Source organism: Pezoporus occidentalis, unplaced genomic scaffold (assembly GCF_034315485.1).
Source record: "Pezoporus occidentalis ecotype Australia unplaced genomic scaffold, CSIRO_AGI_Poc_V1 ctg166, whole genome shotgun sequence".
Lineage (NCBI taxonomy): Eukaryota > Metazoa > Chordata > Aves > Psittaciformes > Psittacidae > Pezoporus > Pezoporus occidentalis.
The window spans coordinates 2,301,204-2,322,550 of NW_026913488.1; the positions used below are offsets into that span (position 1 = coordinate 2,301,204).

At 42.5% G+C, this 21,347-nt stretch overlaps 1 protein-coding gene across 3 annotated transcripts in view; it reads left to right on the forward strand.

The window, feature by feature from the left end:
- SETBP1 (SET binding protein 1) overlaps positions 1 to 21,347 on the forward strand; it is a 261,348-nt gene that overhangs the window by 118,557 nt on the left and 121,444 nt on the right. For 2 of the 3 annotated variants that reach the window (XM_062613396.1, XM_062613394.1), the window contains exon 4: positions 1,956 to 2,027. The exons of the other annotated variant lie outside the window; for it this stretch is intronic. In XM_062613396.1, the coding sequence (XP_062469380.1) occupies positions 1,956 to 2,027 (72 nt within the window). The remainder of the gene's footprint in view (positions 1 to 1,955; positions 2,028 to 21,347) is intronic. 3 annotated transcript variants of the gene reach the window in all.

The following is a 21,347-nucleotide window of genomic DNA, read 5'->3' on the forward strand; positions in this document are numbered from 1 at the left end:
GTGTATGTTATACCTTCCACCAAATCCTACCTGTTCTTCCTGAATAAAGTACATACGTAAAATACATGGGTTTGTATGCACACATATGGTTGTTTTTTGATTTTCAGTTGCCTCTTTGGACTTAATGAGATAAGCTGTGTATTTAAGCTACCATCTTCACCAAGGACACATACTATCTAGACTTGTCTGAATTTCCTTGAAGTCCTTGCTGATACTTTTGCCTGCAGCTGCATCTCTTTCTCTAGTCTCAACCTCCTTTTTATCCTGAGATACTTGACTATGGATTCCAGCCTACAAAAGCAAATGTCAAGAATGGGGTTTAAAGCCCACATCAAAGTAAGCAGAGGAGACCCTAACCCACCATGAAGCTGCCCAAGGTCACAGCTCATGCTTTCAGGTGTGGAACCAACTTGTATTTACTACTGATTTAGATCTCGTGATACTTCAGTTACCAAATAACAATTCCCAACAGATTTATAGAGAGGATACCAAAGGTACGGACAAATATGAATGTAGACCGGCAGCATCCAACTACACAAAGTAGCAATGTGGCGTTTGATACTCAGGAAGGTAAACTGAGGACAGCAAATGAAGATATCTTCCTAAACCTTGATATATCAGAACGCAAACCTCTTTCGTGTCCTCAATATCTTGACAGTGCTCTGGAGTAACATAGCATGTGTAACAGATCTTGTCCATCTTGTGACAAAAATATTACTCTTGGACTTTCTAGGTGGTCCAAGTAAGCCATCTGGGCAGCTTGTTCATGCTTTCCAAAGAGCCCAGCAAGGCATTGACAAGGCAGCTGAATGTCTTTGGTTTTATTGCTCCTTGTGTCAAAGTGTTGTCTCTGGGTGTATTTCCCTTGAACATGATGTCTCATGAATCTCAAGTTGCTTCCTTCAAATCCTTCATCGTTTTAACACTTTATAATGAGAAATGTTGTCAGCTTGGAGTTGTTATGAGAGGGCTTGTGTCTGAAAGGGTTAATCTGGAGGGTTCTTCCAAGGCTTGTCTTCCACCCGGTCTGACCACACCTTCTCCACTCCTAGTCTTTCTTTTTGATCAGTAACCTTGCATTTCTGTAATCTACATGTGCAAATGCTTTGCAGTCACAGTCCAGTAGCTGGGTTAATCTCAGACCCCTGAAGTGGCAGATGGTTGATCTGTTGCTGATTCCAGTTACAGCAAATAGTGCCACCTATTATCTTTGCACAGGCTGCCGTTTAAAAGGATGCCTTGGACAAAATCAATGAAAAGCAAAGCAAAGCAGACACTCTCTGATCTGAGTCACCACAGGTGAAAATGTAAAATATTTCACCTTTGTGTGAATGGCTGCAGAGGTGGAGAAAGAGGGGAGAGGAGGTGAGAAGGGAAGAAGGGGAGAAGAAGCTCTAATTTTCATACCAGAAGTGTAGGAGCACAGGGCAGAGTGAGTTTGCTGCAGTCACGATGTTGAATCACAAGCATTTACCCTGTTTTAAATGGTTTTGCAATGATGTCGTAATCCTTGGCTTCAGCTCCCTGCTTTTAACTGTTAAACAAAGCAGGCGGGTTGGCATCCTGTGACACCTTCTTGCTCTTCCCAAGCTTTTCCAAAGTGGGTTGTCATAGGAATCCATGGCATCATTCCCTGCCATCACAGCTCATTGTATGCCCTGGTGCTGCTGGGGAAAGCTGGGATGGCCCTCTAATGCCAATACACTTACCAGGGCTACTTGGGAGGGGAAACCTATGTACCTGTATGGGTTATGGAGCTTGGGGGACCTTCCAAAACTGAGTAGTGCTGAAGGTGAACCCCAGCACTGGGTGTTCAGGTGGTGGTGGGCAGGGAGTAGGATATATGGAAATGGAGAAGGGCAAACTGAAATTTTGGATGCTTGTGACCCTTTTCTGTGCAGTCATTCCCGCAATAAAGGTTTTCTCTTTTCTCTTTTCTCTGGGAAACTCCACAGAGTCAGATGAAGAATCTGGGACGAGACTGTGGGTTCCCTGTGCAGAGTGCAGTGACAAAATCCGTGAACAAGGTAAGAAAAAGGGTTTGTGGCTGTGAAAGTTTTTGTTTCTTCCTTTTCCCTTTCCAGACCATTATTGCAGTTTTGGACAAAAAAAAAGGTAGATGCATGTAGCACGGAAACTGATATTTCAAGTGCTAAGCAAAAGAGTCTAAAAAGAACAAGCTAATTCTGTAAGGGTGGTGAGGCACTGGAATGGGTTGCCCAGGGAGGTTGTGAATGCTCCATCCCTGGCAGTGTTCAAGGCCAGGTTGGACAGAGCCTTGGGTGAGATGGTTTAGTGTGAGATGTCCCTGCCCATGGCAGGGGGGTTGGAACTAGATTATCTTAAGGTCCTTTCCAGCCCTAACTATTCTGTGATTCTGTGATTCTAAATCAGGCTTCTTTTTAATTCATGCCATTATGATGGTTTGGGTTTCAGAACAGTTTGCATTGTATCCAAATGAGCTGCGTATGAATAATTGTTGCCAACCTCCGGACACCAGGACCTAATTAGGATGTATGAAAGAGCCTTAAATAGGACATTTGTGTAGTGAGCTTCCATATGTCTCCTTGTACAATTTATTTGCTTCATTCTATTGAGATATGATGAGAATGAAACTCCTAGAACTGCCTTTGACTCTGAAGCTCTTCTCCTCATCTGCTCTGCAGTTATAGCCCACTATTAACTGGGCTATTAATAGCCCACTATTAAGCAGATAATACCTATTTTCCTGTGTTCTAAAAGAAAAAGCTACTGTACTGCTATTCTTACACCACACTGCCCATGTTTCTCTGTTTCTGAGTTTCTGATGGAAATAGAACGTGAAATGCCAAAACGGGCTAAGAAAATATAATGCTGTCAGAGAAAGCACAAAAAATGTTAGCGCAAGATGATCTTGAAGGACTACTACCTACAATATCTACCTCAAAACCCTGCTGAAAGCTAATGTTGTGATATTTCAGTCAATGTATACATGCAGTTTGAAGTGCTCTATGTTGGTTCTTTTTCACTTTCTTCGTGCTAAAATGTGAGGAAGGGAGAAAGGTTGGTACAAGGCTGACTGAGTTTTGTCTTAATTTTGAATATTTAGCTCAGCCTGGGCTAACATGATCTCTGGGATTCTCTATTCATGTTATGTTGCAGGAAATGATCTTTCAGAGTGGTTTCAGCAGGTATCCTTTATTTTCAAACACTTTTTTACATGTGTGGCTCCACCCCATGCTTCATGTGTTCTGCTTCATTCCTTTATTCCTATCTTCTTGAAGTCCTGAAGTCAGTGAAACTTAAGTGTACAAACAAGTGCCAGTTTCTACATGGATGATCTTTAATAAGTGCTCAGGGTTTTGTTTGTTTGATTGTTGGTTTTCTTTTTTTTTTTTCCCAAATCAGGCCTTATTTAGTTTCTCAGTGAAAGACAATTCCACTTGCAATGATTTTGTTTATGATAATTCACATGCGTATTCCCTTCTAGGAGTTGTCACTGACTTCCAAAAGGGAGGTTAGTGCTGGTCCCCTTGCAATGATAATTATAATCAGACCTGTCAGCCTTCACACAGTCTGCGCTTATCACTTGCGTTTAGGAGGATTTTTCCTGAAGCCTATTACCAGTGCTGCTTCTTAGGGAAAAATAGTCACATTTTTTTTCTGCTAATCTTTGACGGCTCTCAGCTTTGAAAGCCCAGAGAAGAGCAAAATGACTGCCAGTTGCTGTTAAAGGGACTGTCTGTTGCCCCCAGTGTAGGGCTCTGCATCTGGAGAGGCGGGGAGTGGGTGAATAGTCTGGGAAGTGCTGAGGGGTTTAATTTGATTGTGACAACTGTTTAGGTCTGCAGGAAATGCAAACTGATGTTTTTTTCCAATTATAATGCTCACAGAAACTAGCTCTGCAGACCTGCTAGACAAGGGCTTCAGGTGGCAGGTAGCTGTTGGCAGTGGTATCCTCTTTTCCTACTGTTTGGGCAGCAATCTGTGTTTTTGCCCATGCTGAACCTCACAGATGCAAGATGGGCAGAGAAGAGGCTGTAGTCATTGCTAGAGGAGATGTCTGGCATTCACTGACCCACTAGTACCTGCACACTGCAGTAAAGGAGTGACTAACCGGACAGTGCAATGGTGTTGGGTACATTTTTGTCCATTCCAGGATGTTTGAAAATTGTCCCCTCTAGTGTTATTCACTGGGAAACACATCCCCCCATTTACTAGATCTCCCCACATTTTCACTCCATTATTCCTACTAATATGATGGTAATGCCACTTTCTTTGGGGTTTGTTTTTTGATAACTTGTAAACAAAAACCAAAACCCAAAGTAATTTTCACCATTTCATTAGTCTAAATGAGTGACACATCTTTAAGTCCCTCCTACATTATCACTATCCTCTTTGTAATGTCCTCAAAGATTTGCCCTGCCTTGATTTTGGCAGAATTTGAGGGTGCCCACCACTTTTTTAGCAAAGGAAATGGTGGAAGAGTGAGAACTCATGTCCTCTGCACTTACATATTTACAGTGTGCAGGGGTATGATCTGCTTTTTTTTTATTTAAATTCACTGGGAACTAGAAATTTATTTATCAGTTGTCACTCCCTGAAGGAAGACAAATGCTATATAGCAAAGACATCATCTATTATACAAACAGATCTGAAGGCTTTGCTATTGCATTCCTCTGGCTGCTGCATGGAGTAAAAAAGGCCTTCGGCTGAACAGAGACAGAATGATACTTAGCAGTAGCATCTTATGACCTTTTGATCAGCTGAGATCTCAAGCCATATTAGTGGACAGATTATGATGTGATGGAAAGAGGGCCAGGAATAGCCTTTTTATCATGAGATCCTTCCTGTGAAAATCCTTCTTTGGTATATTCTGGTGGTTAATCACTAGGGCCAGGAAAACAAGGGAGTGAAATATTGGTACAGGCAATCCAAATATGCTTGGGTTTGCCAGCTACAGTTGGATATTACAGTTTACAGTTTCTTCCTAATATTCTCCTACCTTCCTGTTTCTATCAAGGTTGTGGGTGACCTTGCAATATCACTAAAACCTCCATTTTGGCAGAAAGATCTACACAAAATGGACCCTGAGTCCTGTGTCTACAGTCCCCAAATTGAAGGTACGCATGTGGTGAATATGGATATCTGACTGCTAAGAGGAACATTCACATGGAAATGTGTCTGTCATTTTTGAGATAATAACAGCAATGCTTAAGGCTATTTCAACTGGTTTTAGTAAAAAAAAAACCCAATAACCAAACCCCATGTTTTAAAAAATGCAGAGCGCTGATAGTATTTATCTTTTCACAGAGCTAAACAGAAACAAGGACAGCTTTTACACTGATCTTAACCTATGTGCCTGTGCAGGATTACTCCTTAAACTTTGCTGTAGGTTTAAATTAGCCTCCTTTTTATGTTAATGGCCAGTTGGATCTTCAGCCTTCTTGATAACTGGGCATAAAGGAACATCCATTCATTGCTGACTGCACATTGGCAATGGTTGTGTGAAAGTTTGGTCTGTCTGCTGTGTCCACTTTTGGAAAGAAGGAAGGACGGACACGTGTTTGTGAAGTCTGATGTAAATGCATTTGGGTCTATCTGAGCATAAAGCCATACCCATGCAGTCCATGCTGATTATGAAGTATGTAGCATAGCCCTATATATGATTAACATGGGGTAACTGAGCTGTAAACATTTTGCTTCATCTAGAAGACAAACTGTTCATTTTCCCATTGGAAAAAAGGAAAAGGGCTGGTGGTGTGTGAATCCCAAAGTGCTGTCAGTGTAGTGGGGAAGCTTATACACCAGGTCTGGAGAGCAATAGAAGGTTACAGAGGTGGAGGAGATTCACAGCAGAACACTGTCTCTTCATATCTCCCCCAGCCTCTTCAATCAGGTGCCTCCTGGGCTTCCTACTTCTCTTACCTTTTGCACTAGATCATAAGGTATTAGGTTCTGTTGGCATGAAGTCATCCACCATCCTCCTGGCATTACAGGTTACTAAGACAGGGAGCGGCCATTGAAGATTGAGGTTGTGAGCTCACATGGTAGTTTTAGCTGCCAGGGACACAGAAGTGTTCAAATAGGAGATGGATGGAGGCATCAGCTGCCTGACACAAGTCTCCTGGCAAAAACAGGCAATGCAAAGGGCGGATGGCAGCTTTGATGCTGCTTGTTCACCAAGAAACTGCCATTGCTGAAATACAGCCGGCTCACTAACATAAAGTGCTCCCTCTCAAGCTCCATCTGCAAACCACAAGTTGGTTGCTGCACAGATAATGCTTATGGATGAGTATTGTCACAAGTGAAGCCGTTCAAAGGAGTGGCTTCCTCTGAATGGCTGCCAACTGAGAGTAAGAGCTATGAATGGAGCTTTGAAACCTTTCCACTTTGTGGTGTGTGTGGTGGAGAGGGTGTAGGTACAAAATGTTTCCTCTGCCTGCCTTGGCTGCCTTGAAGTTCTTGGGTCGTTGTGGGGTTGCCCATACTTGGGTGACACCATGCCAAGATCTGCCCTCGTGGTGTGGGTTTGTGTGCTTTCTCATAACTTGGAAGGACTCCTAAAACAGACTCTTTGCCTTGGGCAGTTTAGCACAAAAGTTCCAATAGGACATATAATGGTCCTCCAATGTAGTATGGTTAGAACATATGGCAAGTACTTGAGGTGAGATGCTTTTTGAGGGGTAGGAAATTTAAAATCACATATGTTGAATATGTAGTATCAAGCTGATGGCAGTGATGTGGGATGGGAAAGAGAGGTCAGTGGTTTGTTTATGAAGTTACGTCGCCCATATATACCATCTTTGTCATTTTAAACACATGACAACTGGTTCCTTGCAATTGTTCTTTTATTGCAGACAGCAATAATCTCCAGTTTCTCACTAAGTAAGAATGATTTAATGAATCAGCAAAAGATTATTGTTGCAACCAAATTTAAAGCTATAAAATTCCCTTCTCCTGGCTGGAAAGAGATGATCTTGGACAGTAAAAGAGGAAGAAGGACATATGTCATACTAGTGTCTTAGGCTGTATCTGTCTTAAGCAAGTTAAGCAGTGTCTGGGAATGTTCACAGGAGTGTGACTGGGTATACACAAACTACTAGACCAGTGTCCTTGTGACACTTTGGTCCACAACAACTAGCAAGATCAGGGTTCATCCCATGAGCTGTTTGCATTTAGCTGCTGCTTTAGGGAAGTTAAGACATGGTTTCAAGCAGAGATGCAAACATGCTTGCCAGTTGGCCTCAATGCCTGGGAATATTTCTGGGCTGATTCAATTTGCTAGTGGCTGAAGAAGCTCAGGCCCAATTGAGAAGCTAGACTGCATCATCCTAAACTACATGTGTCAGCAGTGGAAAAGGGGTGCCACCATCAGAAACTAATTCAGCCTCCCTTGGTCCTAACTTTCCAAATAGTAGATGGTTGCTAAGGCATCTAAACCCACAGGCTTTGACATGCTGATAGCAGAGAAAAGGCTGTATGATCCCAGAAAAAGTCTATGTATAGTACAGGTAGATTTCCTACATATTAGTCACCTCCCCTGCCTATCCAAGCTTGGATAAGAGAATAAAGTCATTGAGGTGTTCTTTCCTGCAACAGCAAGTGCCACCCATTATTTTTCTATGCAGAAAGTATTTCTTTCTCCCTAACCATAGGCAGGTCCCTTTTTTAATAGTTTCCAGCCATAAGATTGTTTTTTTATATGATTTCCTTTTGGTGGTTTGGTGGTTGATAGTTAAATGTGTCCATAGGAGAAAATTGTAGACTTATGTATAATAAAACATCTCATGGAAGGATATAGCATTATGTCTTTCAAGTATAAGTAAACCCTTTGTTTGATAAAAAAAGTTTCATTTTGGGTTCACCCCATCCAAATACATGTATCTACCTATTTTTTGCACTGAATCAAAAGCCTAAGTGGAAAAAATAACTTTGGCTCAACTACTGCCGCCAAAGTGTAATATTTCATTTCTTTTCGTTCATTGAAATCTGTTCATGCACAAAGCGATGTAATATAATATATGTTTAAACACATCAAACAAAACATTTTTCCTTCAACAATACCTCAAGTGTTTAGTCACAGTGGGGCTGAAATTATTGATTGAATTTGGCACATATTTGAAACATGACCTGAGTGTGCAGGTTTCAGTGAAGAAGGTATTTTCCCCAGGTATTTCAGTAAGTCAGATAAGTAAATTATATTTTTGACACATTAAAGATGTTCGATTTTAGACGAAATAAGAGATATCCCAGTGGTGTCACAGAAACTCAATGCCTTGCATTGCTTGTTAACAACTGCACATTTATTGTTTCAGTGCCGTGGTTTGCTATCAAGTATCAATGCACTGTTACATATCAAATAATCAATAGTTCTGTCAGTTGAGTATCCTCTGGCAATAAAATACTACTGTTAGTATTGATCCACACAGCAGAAATCAAAGCAGCAAACTTTGCAGAAATTACTTGCTAGCACCCTGGCTTTTGCTTGCAGAGCAACCAGCTCGAAAATAGCTACAGAGTGCTATGCCCAAGGGACCAGCATTTCTGCGCACCCTCCTTCCATGTATAATAATGAGCATGAACATAAAAACAAGGGTATCAAGGCACATTCGACCTGCAGATATGGTGCATATAGTTTCATTTCAGCCTTCTGTGGTTTCTTGATGCAGCAAACCAGCTGTAAAGAGTGCCGGTTAAGTCTATCTGCATCAGCTCCGGTATCCACCTCTAACAGTGCAGCACAGCACCCTGGCTGGCCAAACGCATCAACATCCCAGTGTACTTTTCTTCATGGGAAGAGTGAGTTGGGCTGTGGGTGGATAGGTGACTTGAGACCTCCATCAGTCTTCTCCAAGTGTAGTGGGCAGCACCATCAGTGAAGGCTTGTTTGGTCTGCTTGCAGAGGTGACTTCAGGATCAAGTTACCAGTGGTGAATAAGAGTCCCGCAACATTGAGGTATGCTGGCAGTTCCAAGAGTATGTGTTCTTTGCTCTCCTGCCCCCCTCCATGCTGCCAGGTTGCCTTTGGAGGAAGAAAATTTCATGCTCTCCTTTCTGACATGTTTCAAACTCCCCTGTAAGTTTGGTGGCCTTTGCCATTTCTGTAACAGCTTTGCAATGAAGCTGTGAATGAAAGTTTGGCACATTGATTTTATGATTGTCAGTCTTCCTAGAAGCAGCCTAGAATTTCTTTAACTAAAATACAAGCATGATTTCCTATAAGCTCTTTTCAGATTTTACTACATCTGGATAAATTAAATCATTATTTATCTATGTGCCACCAAAATTAGCTGGCACAGTATTCTTCATATAGTCCTTTTCTCTTGTATTTGAGCAGTAGCTACACTACAGGATGCTCCTGTTTCTTTAATAAGTAAGTGGCTTTACTTCAATAAGAGTGCTGGAGTAACCTGGATGTTAGCGGAGCATAACCTAGGTGAGAATAAGTGAGGACATCTGGGAATCTGGGTAAAGGGAATGGCTCCACCATGACGCCATAGCCAGAAAAAGGTGCAGGACAATGATGGAAATGTCAAACCAGGATCGTCTGATGGCTGGAAGGAGTTCATGAGAGCCACAAAGTGTCTGACAGCTAAGTATATGATGTTACAAGCTTAGTTATATATTTCAGGTGATCTTTACCCCCATCATCAGAGGTCCCCTTTCTCCCAAGGAGCCAATTTATCAGCCTTATCCTTCTGAGAGCTTCAGCTTACCTTCTCCATGGCAAACCATTTAGCAACTGGGAAGTGAATCACAAGACAATGTCTTGGGAAGTCTATGTGAGGAATGAGATGCATATTATTTCTTACTGGGAGGAATGAAGGTCAGGTTTGACATGTTCAGAACAGTCCAAGTTGTAGGGGAAACACAGTGCAAGGCTCTTTAACTATTGGGGTTTCCTAACACCCGACTTCATATCAAAGATTACATTTCCACACTCTTTCAGAGTGAAGAAACAAAAATTCAGAAGCTCCTCTAGAAACAAGTATGACTTAGGGTTGCTACTTTGCAAAAACACAGAGTCAGAGCTGAAGTTGTCACGAGTCATGGCTGCGTACTATCAACTAAAGGAGGTGGTGCCATGATTGCATGCTCTTCTAAACAATTATTCCCTCAGCATTATCACCTCTTTTCTGTAGAGCCTCAGTGGCTTACTTCAGCTGCTTCAACTGAAACCACAGAAGATGTCATCATTTTCTTTTCACTGGCTGGTGAGTGAATAGCCGTTTCTGCCCTTATCTCCTCTTTTAGATAAAATTCCTCAAAATGCCATCATTGAAGTTCAGAGGTCATTGGTGACTTTAAAATCCCCTCCAATTGCCTTAGATCAAACCCAAAAGAAATAAAAATCAATATAAGAGTCAAGAGGCCAAGACACCAAAATGATGTGTCCAATGCAAGCAGCTTGCTGGTTTCAGAGTGCTTCTGGCAGCCATCTGCTTGTTTGAATTTGAGGATGTGACGCTTTTAGAAGTCAGAGAAAAGAAAACAAACACACACTCAACCACAGTCTTCAGATATTCTATTTGATAGCAGGATTCTCTTTTTTTGTGTGCATTTTCTTACAGCCTCAATAATGTCATGTTTTGCAATCATACTGTCAGCAGGTGTTCGTGGTGCAGAAGTAACACAATGTGTAATTCTCTAATTTTAATAAAATCTTTTTGGACACTCAAAACACTTTCTCCTAGCCCCTCTTCATAAATTAACATCAGTGTTGTTAACACTCAACAGCACCTCATTTGTTTAGATGGTTAAAGGTTGGACTTCTTTAGCTAAAAAGTTACATGTTTTTTGGTGCTACTCCTATTGCAACTCTGTTGTCTCAGCCTTGTCCTAAGTAAGAAAGAAACTGATCTTTTTATGGATGGCATTAACTGAGACACCAGTAACCAAATAGCATTTAAGAGCTAAATTTCCCTTTTATTCTCAAAAATGGTTAGGATCAAAGCACCAAGAGGCTGAACCCGAAGAGAGAAACTTGAACTCTTGTATCCTTCCTGTCGACAAATAAAGAAATTACACATTCCTTCACTGCCAGTGCGACCCCTTTAATCAACTGCATGTCCACAGTGAAGATGATATTGTGGTAGTCCATAAAAATCCCTGTCATGGTTGGAGCATCATGAAGTGAATATATTATTGTTCTTTGCCAAAAGACTGTATTGCATTAAAAGGTGAAGTCATGAGTTGAAGGGCTGGCAGAGGCAGGCAGCAGCAGTGGGAAAAGGTTTTGTTGTGCCTGTTGACATACCCAGCTGTGTCCATCTGTTACTGGGGCTGGGTGCACCACACTAAGAGAGGTTTGCAAGAGGACTGTGGACAGGGTTGGTGGATGTGTAACAGGAGCCCTCCGTTTGCAGGAGAGACTGCCTTGCAGAAGAGATGAAGGTGTATTAGCAGGAGTTGTTTACTCTCTTACTTGGAACTTGCTTAGGGAAAACATTCTGTCTGGATTAAAAAAAAAAAAGTTATATATGAATAAAGCATTCATAAAGTAATGAAAGCTACATTTTCATCAATTATAATGAACTTCACTAAATACTGGATATTTACCACATCACAATGTTTATCTGCATGGCAGTATTTCCCCATGCTTAATAAAAGGGAATAGTGGGAGTACTGCAGCAAATTTAAGCCACTTCTAGCACTCAGTGTAAGGACTTCAATGACACCCACATTACCTTGGCTGCTTTTTATAGCTTCATCTTCCTTTATGTGACGATACTTGGGGTTTATGTCATACTTTTCACACATAAATCTAAGCATCTCACAAAACAGGGCAAGATGCATTTCAGAGAACAGAAAAAGCACTAAGTGAGATGACTTGGTTGTAGCCACAGAGCAGCACTGCTGGGAGAAGACCTCAATCTTCTTAAATCCCATCTCAAGAGTCCACTGCATCTCCAACAGAAAGTTTTACCCCATTGTAGGCAGGCTTCTATAGGGTGTGAATCAAAGTTGCACCACAGTGGGATAAATAGAGTGGGCATCTCTTTGCTGGCTTCTTGAGGTGCTGGATTGATTTTCTCTGAGAGAGTCAAGCACTCAGAAGAGATAACTGGAAGGGAAAATACTCAGTTAAGTAGATAAATCAAGTATCATGAGTCTGCCTGTGTTTTCCTTCTGTTTTTATCACTGGCCATAGACTGCTGACTCTTTCTAGTGGGATTTTCTGTAAGTCCTGTTTGGCATGGAGAAAGTAAAAGCTGACCTCCCTTGTGTTGGATTTGCCTATTTGTCCTCTTCTGGCATCAAATTTGCTTTGAAGGCAGTTTAGGTTCAGTTTTCTAAAGCTTAATAGGACTCACCAGGTTCTTTGCTGGCATCTGGCAGTAGCAGCAGCAAGGACTTGGGAGGCACAAATATGTGAGGGCAATACTGTTAATTCTGTGCAAAATCTGTGTCACTGGGTCACCCATAACTAGCCAGTTGTTTTGGGTGGAAAGGCACCTGTTGATTTAAAGTGATCCCATTCCCCAATCCTGTACTTCTGGGGGAGTTCAAGAAGCCCTGGAAAGAAAATGGTCCTGGAAAGGAAAACCTGGCCGAGGAAACGTCTTTTTACTCCTGGACAGGATGTCTTCTAAGGGGCTGTAGTATCAGACACAGGAGTAGAGGTACAGAGCTGAACCTGTGTCTCAGCACTGAGTCAAGCTGCTCTTTGTGATGAAAACAAAAAAAAAACACCATTCCCCAATCTCATATACCTTGAGAAGTTTTGTGAGGCTTTTAATCAACACTGTGGAAAGACTTGGAAGCCTCTTGCTGGAATTTCCAGGTCCATGCAGGCCTGACCTACTGGAGAGAGAGAGCTGGTTTTCTAGAAGAGGGCTCAAATCAGAGGATGAGGATGTTTTGGCCAAAGAGTCTGGCAAGTTGAAGTGTTTCCCAAGCACAGACACTTAGCCATTATTAATTTTTTTATCAAAGAGTGTGAGAAATATGTCAGAGGGTTCTCACATGAGCATTTGTGTGTGAGGGAAGGCAATTTTACCTGCATGGTGGCTAAAGCTCTGAACCCACCTTTTGGAGACATCACCAGATGCAATTTTCATCCCTGTGTTTACCATTTAAATTGCACTACTATAGGTGCTGCAAGTATAGGGCTGTTTGGTAGTGTTAGAGTTGAAATCATAAGAAACTGGGAGAATACAGAGATTGAAATGATTCAGCTTCCCAGATCAGACCTGTGTCTCTTCACGCTTCTCCTGTATCGCTCAGTTTATGCAAAGCTTCATTCCCATGTCATGGCCAGTGGACAGAGCCAGGGAAGCACATCCAAAAATTTCTGTCTGTAGATGCAGTCCTGATACACTCCAGAAGGAAAAAAAGAGCAGTCAGCTACATGACAACTGAGCCAAATAAGTGTCTGAATAGTGTTTTGAAAGTGAACATGGGCGGCATCAGAAATTTTCCATCAGCTGTAATAACGCCAATTACTTTGCCAATTGCTGATTCTGCTGTGATTTGTTTAGTGCAGTCATGCTTCGGCCTCTTGCCTGGGCCGATAGGCTTTGTTTATGCTGACTGTTCATCTGCAAAGCTTCTCTCTCTTTTTATCCCTCATGCTTTCTCTTTTCCCTGTGCCCAGCTCAGAGCACAGTAGAGCCTTCTTCCCCATGTGCTCACTTCCAGCCAGGGCAGGACATCACCAAAGGGTGATGAGTTTCTTGGGAGCAAGAGATGCTGTTGTTGTTCCCAACTATCCTGTTGTTGCAAAGATGATCTTCCCCTTCCCCTTTTGCCACCAAGTTTAAAAGGTCAAGAATCATCCCAAGAAGCCAAACAGCTTCTCAAGAAGCAGGCCCTTGGGACCTGCTGGCTATGGTGGCTCTGAAGCTGATGGCTTTTGCCTCAGGGAGAGAAAAAGGGACAGCTGTCTTTACAGATAGCAGAGGCACACAAGGGCACAGCGAGTCTCTTGGAAGGTTAGTGGGAGATTTTTATTATTGTTTACATTCAAGTCAATGGAAATTAATGGGTGCATAGCCACTTTGCTCAAGAGCTGTGATTCTTCTCCATGTAACTCGGGAAGAGGGCTAATCATGGGCATTTAAGGAATGCATCTGGCTGACTGACAGCTTGAATGTGAACTGCTGTGATATCTTCCAGAGATTTTGAAAGCTGAATGAATTCCCTTCCCTCGCCCCTCTAGCCAAGACTGGGGAGGGTTGGATGGTATTTCCTTTGTCCTCCTACGTGAGAATCCAAGGGGTGGCTTCACCTCCAAGGTGTGTAATGTCTTTCCCTCCCTTTCACCCTCCCATAGCACCACTGCCTTCTATAGAGTCCAAGTGACAGCATATTTTGCACATACCAGCTTTGCTCCAGCTGCACGGTAGTTTTGCTGGCCTCAGGTTAGCTCTTCCTCCCGGCTTGTCTAGTCAGCCAGCTCTAGGGTACAGGTGCTTGGAAGGCACTACAAGAAGGGCCAATAGCAAAGCCCATAATAGCACTATCCTGACCAAAACAGGACTGTGGGCATTTAAGTACTGATAAACAGTTCATGAAAGGCTTCCTTGAGTACTTGGTTTACCCTGGCCTTTCAGTCCTAGGCAGCCAGTGAGATAACATGAGCACATCCTCACCAGTGTGCAGCAGAACTTGTTCCTTTGCCTGGGGAAGGCAAAAGAGACTCCAGAAACATGATCTGCCATGTCAAGTATCAGCTAACGGTGAAGTTGTCAGGTCTCTATTCATACCCTGCTATAAGTTTCAGCTTTGCAGCTGACGAATATATCATAGAATCATAGAATCACAGAATACTTAGGGCTGAAGGGATTTCAAGATCATCCAGTTCCAATCTAGCAGGGACACCTCACACTAAACCATCTCACCCAAGTCTCTGTCCAACCTGGGACAACACTGCCAGGGATGGAGCATTCAAACTTCCCTGGGCAGCCCATTCCAGTGCATCACCACCCTCACAGTAAAGAGCTTCCTCCTTATATCTAACCTAAACTTCTCCAGTTGAAGTTTGAACTCGTTACCCCTTGTCCTGTCACTACAGTCCCTAATGAAGAGTCCCTCCCCAGCATCCTTATAGGCCCCCTTCAGATACTGGAAGGCTGCTATGAGGTCTTCACGTAGCCTTCTCTTCTCCAGGCTGAACAGCCCCAACTTTCTCAGCCTGTCTCCATATGGGATGTGCTCTAGCCCCCTCATCATCCTCATGGCCCTCCTCTGGATTTGTTCCAACAGTTCCATGTCCTTTTTATGTTGAGGACAACAGAACTGCACACAATACTCCAAGTCAGGTCTCATGAGAAAAGAGTAGAGGGGCAGGATCACCTCCTTCGACCTGCTGGTCACGCTCCTTTTGATGGAGCCCAGGATACGGTTGGCTTTCTGGGCTGTGAGCGCACACTGAAGCCAGCTCATGTTCATTTTCTCATCGACCAACACCCCCAAGTCCTTCTCCACAGGACTACTCTGAATCTCTTCTCTGCCCAACCTGTAGCTGTGCCTGGGATTGCTCCGACCCAGGTGTAGGACCTTGCACTTGTCATGCTTAAACTTCATGAGGTTGGCATCAGCCCACCTCAGAAGCGTGTCGAGGTCCCTCTGGATGGCATTCCTTCCCTCCAGGGTATCAACCGAACCACATAGCTTGGTGTCATCGGCAAACTTGCTGTGGGTGCACTTTATCCCCCTGTCCATGTCAGCGATGAAGATGTTGAACAAGACCAATCCCACCTCTGATCCCTGAGGGACACCACTCCTTACTGGTCTCCAGTTGGACATTGAGCCATTGACCACAACTATTTGCATGCAGCCATCCAGCCAGTTCTTTATCCACTGAGTGGTCCATCCATCAAATTGATGTCTGTCCAATTTAGAGACAACTATGTCATGTGGGACAGTGTTGAACGTTTTGCACAGGTCCAGGTATGTGACATCAACTGCTCTACCCCTGTACATCAGTTCCATAGCCCCATCGTAGAAGGCCACCAAATTGGTCAGGCAGGATTTCCCCTTAGTGAATCCATGCTGGCTGTCACCAAGCACCTTGTTGATTTTCATGTGCCTTAGCATGCCTTCCAGGAGAATCTGCTCTAAGATTTTGCCAGGCACACAGGTGAGACTGACTGGAGTGTAGCTCCCTGGATCATCCATTTTCCCCTTCTTGAAAATGATGTCATATTTCCCTTTTTTCCAGTTGTCGGGAACTACACCTGACTGCCATGATTTTTCAAATATGATGGCCAGTGGCTTAGCAACTTCATTTGCCAGCTCCTTCAGGACCCGTGGATGGATTTCATCAGGTCCCATGGGTTTGTGCATGTTCAGGTTCTTAAGATGCTCTCAGATCAGATCCTCTCCTAGAGTGGGCCTGAGGTCTTCATTCTCAAAGTCCCTGCGTCTGCCTGTCAAGACTTGGGTGTTGTGGTCAGAGCATTTGCCAAAGATTTAGGCAAAGAAGTCATTAAGAACCTCAGCCTTCTCTAAATCCAGAGTAGCCAGTTCTCCTGATAGCTTCCAGTGGGGGCCCATGTTGTCCCTAGTCTATCTTTTATTTGCAATGTAATTACAGAATCCCTTCCTGTTCTTTCACATCTCTAGTCAAGTATAATTCTAACTGGGCCTTAGCTTTCCTAACCTGGTCCTAGCTTCCCAGACAACATCCCTGTAAGCTTCCCAGGCCACCTGTCCTTGCTTCCACCTTTTATAAGCCTCTTTTGTCCCTGGGAGTTTCCTCAGCAGCTTCTTATCCATCCAGGGAGGTCTCCTGGCCCTTCTTCTGCACTTCCTTCTAGTTGGGATGCAACACTCCTGAGCTTGTAGCAGGTGATCCTTGAATATCAACCAACAGTCTTGGCCCCCTGCCCTCTAGGGCTGTATCCCATGGAACCTTACTAAGCAGGTTCCTGAAGAGGCCAAAGTCTGCTCTTTTGAAGTCCAGGGCAGTGAGATTGCTGCATGCTCTTCTCATTGTCCTGGGGATCTCGAACTCAACCATCTCATGATCGCTGCAACCAAGGCTGCCCTGGAGCATCACATTTCCAACCAGCCCCTCCCTGCTGGTGAGCATGATGTCAAGCATGGCACCTCTCCTTGTCAGCTCCTCTGTTACTTGCAGAAGGAAGTTGCCTTCCACACAAACAAGGCAAATCGCTTTACCCACAGAGTCCTTTTCATCAGGCAGTTTGTAACAGATCCCCACAGTAATGTCTCCCATCACTGTTCTCCCTTTAATGGTGACCCACAAACTCTCTGTTGACTGCTCACATGTCCCCAGACAAGAGTTCCATACTCTCCAACCTATCCCTAACATAAATAGCAACTGCCCCTCCCCATCTGCTGGGCCTGTCTTTTCTAAAGAGCCTGTAACCTTCCATTCCAACACTGCAGTCATAGGAGCCATCCCACCATGTTTCTGTGGTACATATGCAACATACTTTGCTGCTCACAGCCCTTCTTGTCACCAGGAATTGTTAGAGATCCTCTGTATGTGTTTTCAGCCTTCACAGCTCACATTGGCCACAAATAGACACAAATCATATGAGTTGCTGGCTAACGTCAGAGAAATATGGGAAAGGGAATTTGTGGGGAAACTGTTTAGTAACCCTAAATTGGAAAAATTAAAGCAGACTTTGGCTTTGACAGATGAACACACTGGGATGCAGTTCCTTTTCCAGCAGAGTCACTGCAATGGACTTCATTCCCCGTTGCCTGACAGTTTATACAGTCCTCCAAGCTGCTACAAAATGAGAGTGGGTCTGAAATCTCTCCTCACACAGTCCAGTAGTAGTATTTTACATCCACTTTGTATTCATTGCTGCACAGCTGCCATGGACACCAGGTGCAAGACATATTTTCTTTGTGGGAAATGGAAACACAATGAAAAATAATATTTCCAAGTCATAAACCTACTTTGTTACCAAGTTAAAAATAGATGAGAACATCTCCTGCCTCCTGTCTTACCTGCAGGACAGCCTAGCATTAAAAGTTTATTCGTGAACATTTGTGGAACAGCTAGCAATTCAGCAGTCACTAAATCCATACCATATTCAATTAACCTTCAACTAAACTGAACATCTTTAATATTTTGAGGGTACCAAAAGATTTTCATTTCAGAAAGCAGGCAAATCAAGTTAGGATTAGTATCAGTATCGCTAGCCTTTTTTTTATTCCTCCCCATTCTCTGAATACTTATGAACTACTATTGAGGGATTATGACATACTAATTGTGCATATGTTGCAACATAATAGCTCATCTGGAGATTTAAAATGGCAAAGGGATTATAAAGCTAGAGATGGCTCTGCTGGTATGGCTGGCTTGGTGTTTATTTAGGGAAGGACCCATTATCTGGCTATGTTGGAGTGGTGCTCTCAGAGTCCTGACACATTATGACCTGCATCTAAGGTCAAAGACAGGCAGGTCTCTTTCCTGGTGTTTAATTCAACTTTTTTGTAGGATCATCTGCTGTGTAATAGCAGTATTAGGAAAAAGAAATAAAGCCGAATTTGTTGTCAATCTCATTAGGTAAACCTCACAGTAACATTAAGTCAAACCTAGTGGGTTCCTGTCAGGGCACATTTTCTGACACTGAGCAATGGTATTTAATGCAGGTCTCATATTGAGTACTGCAGACGTTGGTTATGATAAACTGTGGGGGTCTTTGAAGACATTTCTTCTTTGGTCCAAACCAGCAGTATATTCTGAATAATATAATAGTTTTGAATAAAAAGAAAGGTAGAATACCAGCTGGTATGATGGGAAACAGCACAAGGTAGTGAACAAGCCATAAGAATATGTTCTAACTCCAGCTAGTGTCTTGTAGACATTTCTTCATGTGTGTATTCTCATCCATAAAATGGGAAGATTAGTAATTCTTTATCTTGCAGAGTTAAAGAGCTAAATTAATTACTGTTTGTGAAGCTAATTGAGATTCCCAGGTGAGTACGTTTGGAACATTCTAATTCTTATTATTTCCATTGAGATTTGGATCCATGTAATTAATTTGCTGTATCTGCAAACAGGTATGCTCTCTCAACCTGTTTGAAGACATTCCTCATGGAATTGGCCTGTGCAGAGCTTTGTGGCGTTAGGCAGCACTGACATTCAGGGCTGACCCTTCTTGCAGCTCTTCTACCTCACCTCAAGCCTGCATCCATCTCTTTGTATGGCTGTGCTCTTTATTCATTTCTGCAAGTGAACAGAAACAGTTTAAGGAAACCAACCCTATTCCAAATTTATGTACCATAATAAGTTATTATGGTAAATTCTACTTGTGTGTGTGCAGTCGAATAAAGCCCAGACATGGATTATGTCCATTCCAGGGAAGGAAAAGGTTTTCCAACAGCATTTAGGTTTAGCCATCAGCCTCTGTTGGGTTTAACGTTAAATACATTCTCATGCGGTGTGTACCAGTCACATACTGTTTCAGTTTACACTCACCAGTGCTATTGAGCTCAGTAATTCTGAGTTAGATCAATATTTTAGAAAAAGTCAATAAAAGCTACTGTTGTCATTACTGAAGATTCATTTGTCAAACATCTCTCCCACTTAAAAGTACCACGAAAAAGTAGTAGAGCAAAAAACAACTACTAAAACGGTGCTGGTTTAAAACAAAACAACCCTCTAAGATTATGTAAGAGCTATAGGAAGTATATTGTTTTATTTATGAATGTGGAACTATGTCTATTCATAGTCTGGGTTTCTGTGTTTTTTTATTTCTTTCCTTTCATAAATAAGCAATAATTGGCATGAGACATTCAAAGGAGTGAGTTTTAAGGATCTTGAAACACCAGCAGCTTTGCCAGAGGTTGCATCTTAGAGAAACTAAGTCAGTATGAGCTGGAAAGCCTGGAGAAGTAAACAAAAATAATCAAGTCAACGTGTCAGAAAAAGCTTAGACTGAAGTTGTGCTTCTTAACCTTTCTTGTACATAAAGCTCAGTGGAGATCAGCTCAGTGCTGGGAAAATGGTTTTAAGCCAGCTGAGGTACTTTGCAGTGGTTACATCTCTGTTGCAATAGGAATAGAGAGGTGTAGGCATTTCTATTCAATTACCCAGTCAGTGAAAGAGTCAGTCTGATACTGTGTCCATTATAATCCATTTTAATGCTGGGACTTTTGTGTTCTCATAATCCTGGAACAGTCCTTCAAAATCCGTATTTGCCAAGGCAAATATATTTGGTCTAAAGATAACTGTGAGATTCATTTTATACATCCCTGGGTGAATAGGAGGCTATATTCAAGTACATGTTCATGTACTCTGAGACACCTGAATATCTTCAAAGGTCTGCCACTACATCTCTGAAAGGCTGAAGAGCATTGCCATCAGTGTCTCCTTTGGTAGGAAATGTGTGATTAGGGGGAGGGAGTTAATATAATAAATAATTCTTTAATCTTCTCTATGTCCAGCTTGGACTTGAAAATAATAGAAAAGCAGCCAGGGTGCTTTTGCTTGTGAAGTGTTTTGCTGGCTTTCTCCATGTTAGCTAATATGCAACTGGAAAGAACTGAAATTTTAGACCTGCATTTGCAGGATTCCCCAGCGTTGCTATCAGCAACCTCCCAAACTGATCTATTCAGTTGGTCCTTTGATGTGCAATTAAACCCAGGAAAAAAATAGCTTTGTGTAATGTATAAATAGAAAAGAGGAGAGATAAAGGCAGTGTTGAAGTTGCTTGCTGACAGCTTGGCTTCTGAACTTTAAAGGTGCATGCCACTACCTCTGCTTAAGAATGAGTCCTGAGAAATGTATACTCCTTCCCAAATTCCAGTCCCCTGAAATTTAGCACTTTATTTACCTTGCAGCTACTTTTGTTCAGTTAGAAAGCATTAAAAAAAAAAAAAAAGCCCCATGAGGCTGGCTTAATTTATCTTACTGGCAAAAATGATTTCTTTTTAGAAGAATATGAGGGCTGCTCTCTAAGTGCTGTTATTAGATTGTTTTCCTCTTTATCTGTATAGAAATAACATTCTTGAAGGAAGCCATTAGTTTACCCATTCTTACTGTTGAATAGTTAGCATGTGAAATATAGACATCTTGTAGAAGTTTGGGGCACGTAACGTGTCCTTCGAGCATCAGGGATAGGCAGCCAGGCACATTTTGATTAACTGGATAAAACTGTGAGATAATCCAAGTGGAAGCTACAGTATGTGAATGAATGTCAGCCATTAATGTTTCCATATCTGAAGGCCTGACTGATCTCTTGCCAATTTTAGACTCACGTAACTCCATGGCTGAAGTGGAGCTATCCTGCTTTACTTCAGCAGGAAACTGATTTCACCTTCTGGAAGAACCAAAGATAGCTGATGCCAAAGGATGAGGAAAGCCATTCAAATTCAGGACTATGAGGAAGCCTATGGAGGAGAAAACAGGAATAACAAAGGGTACAGTTATCACT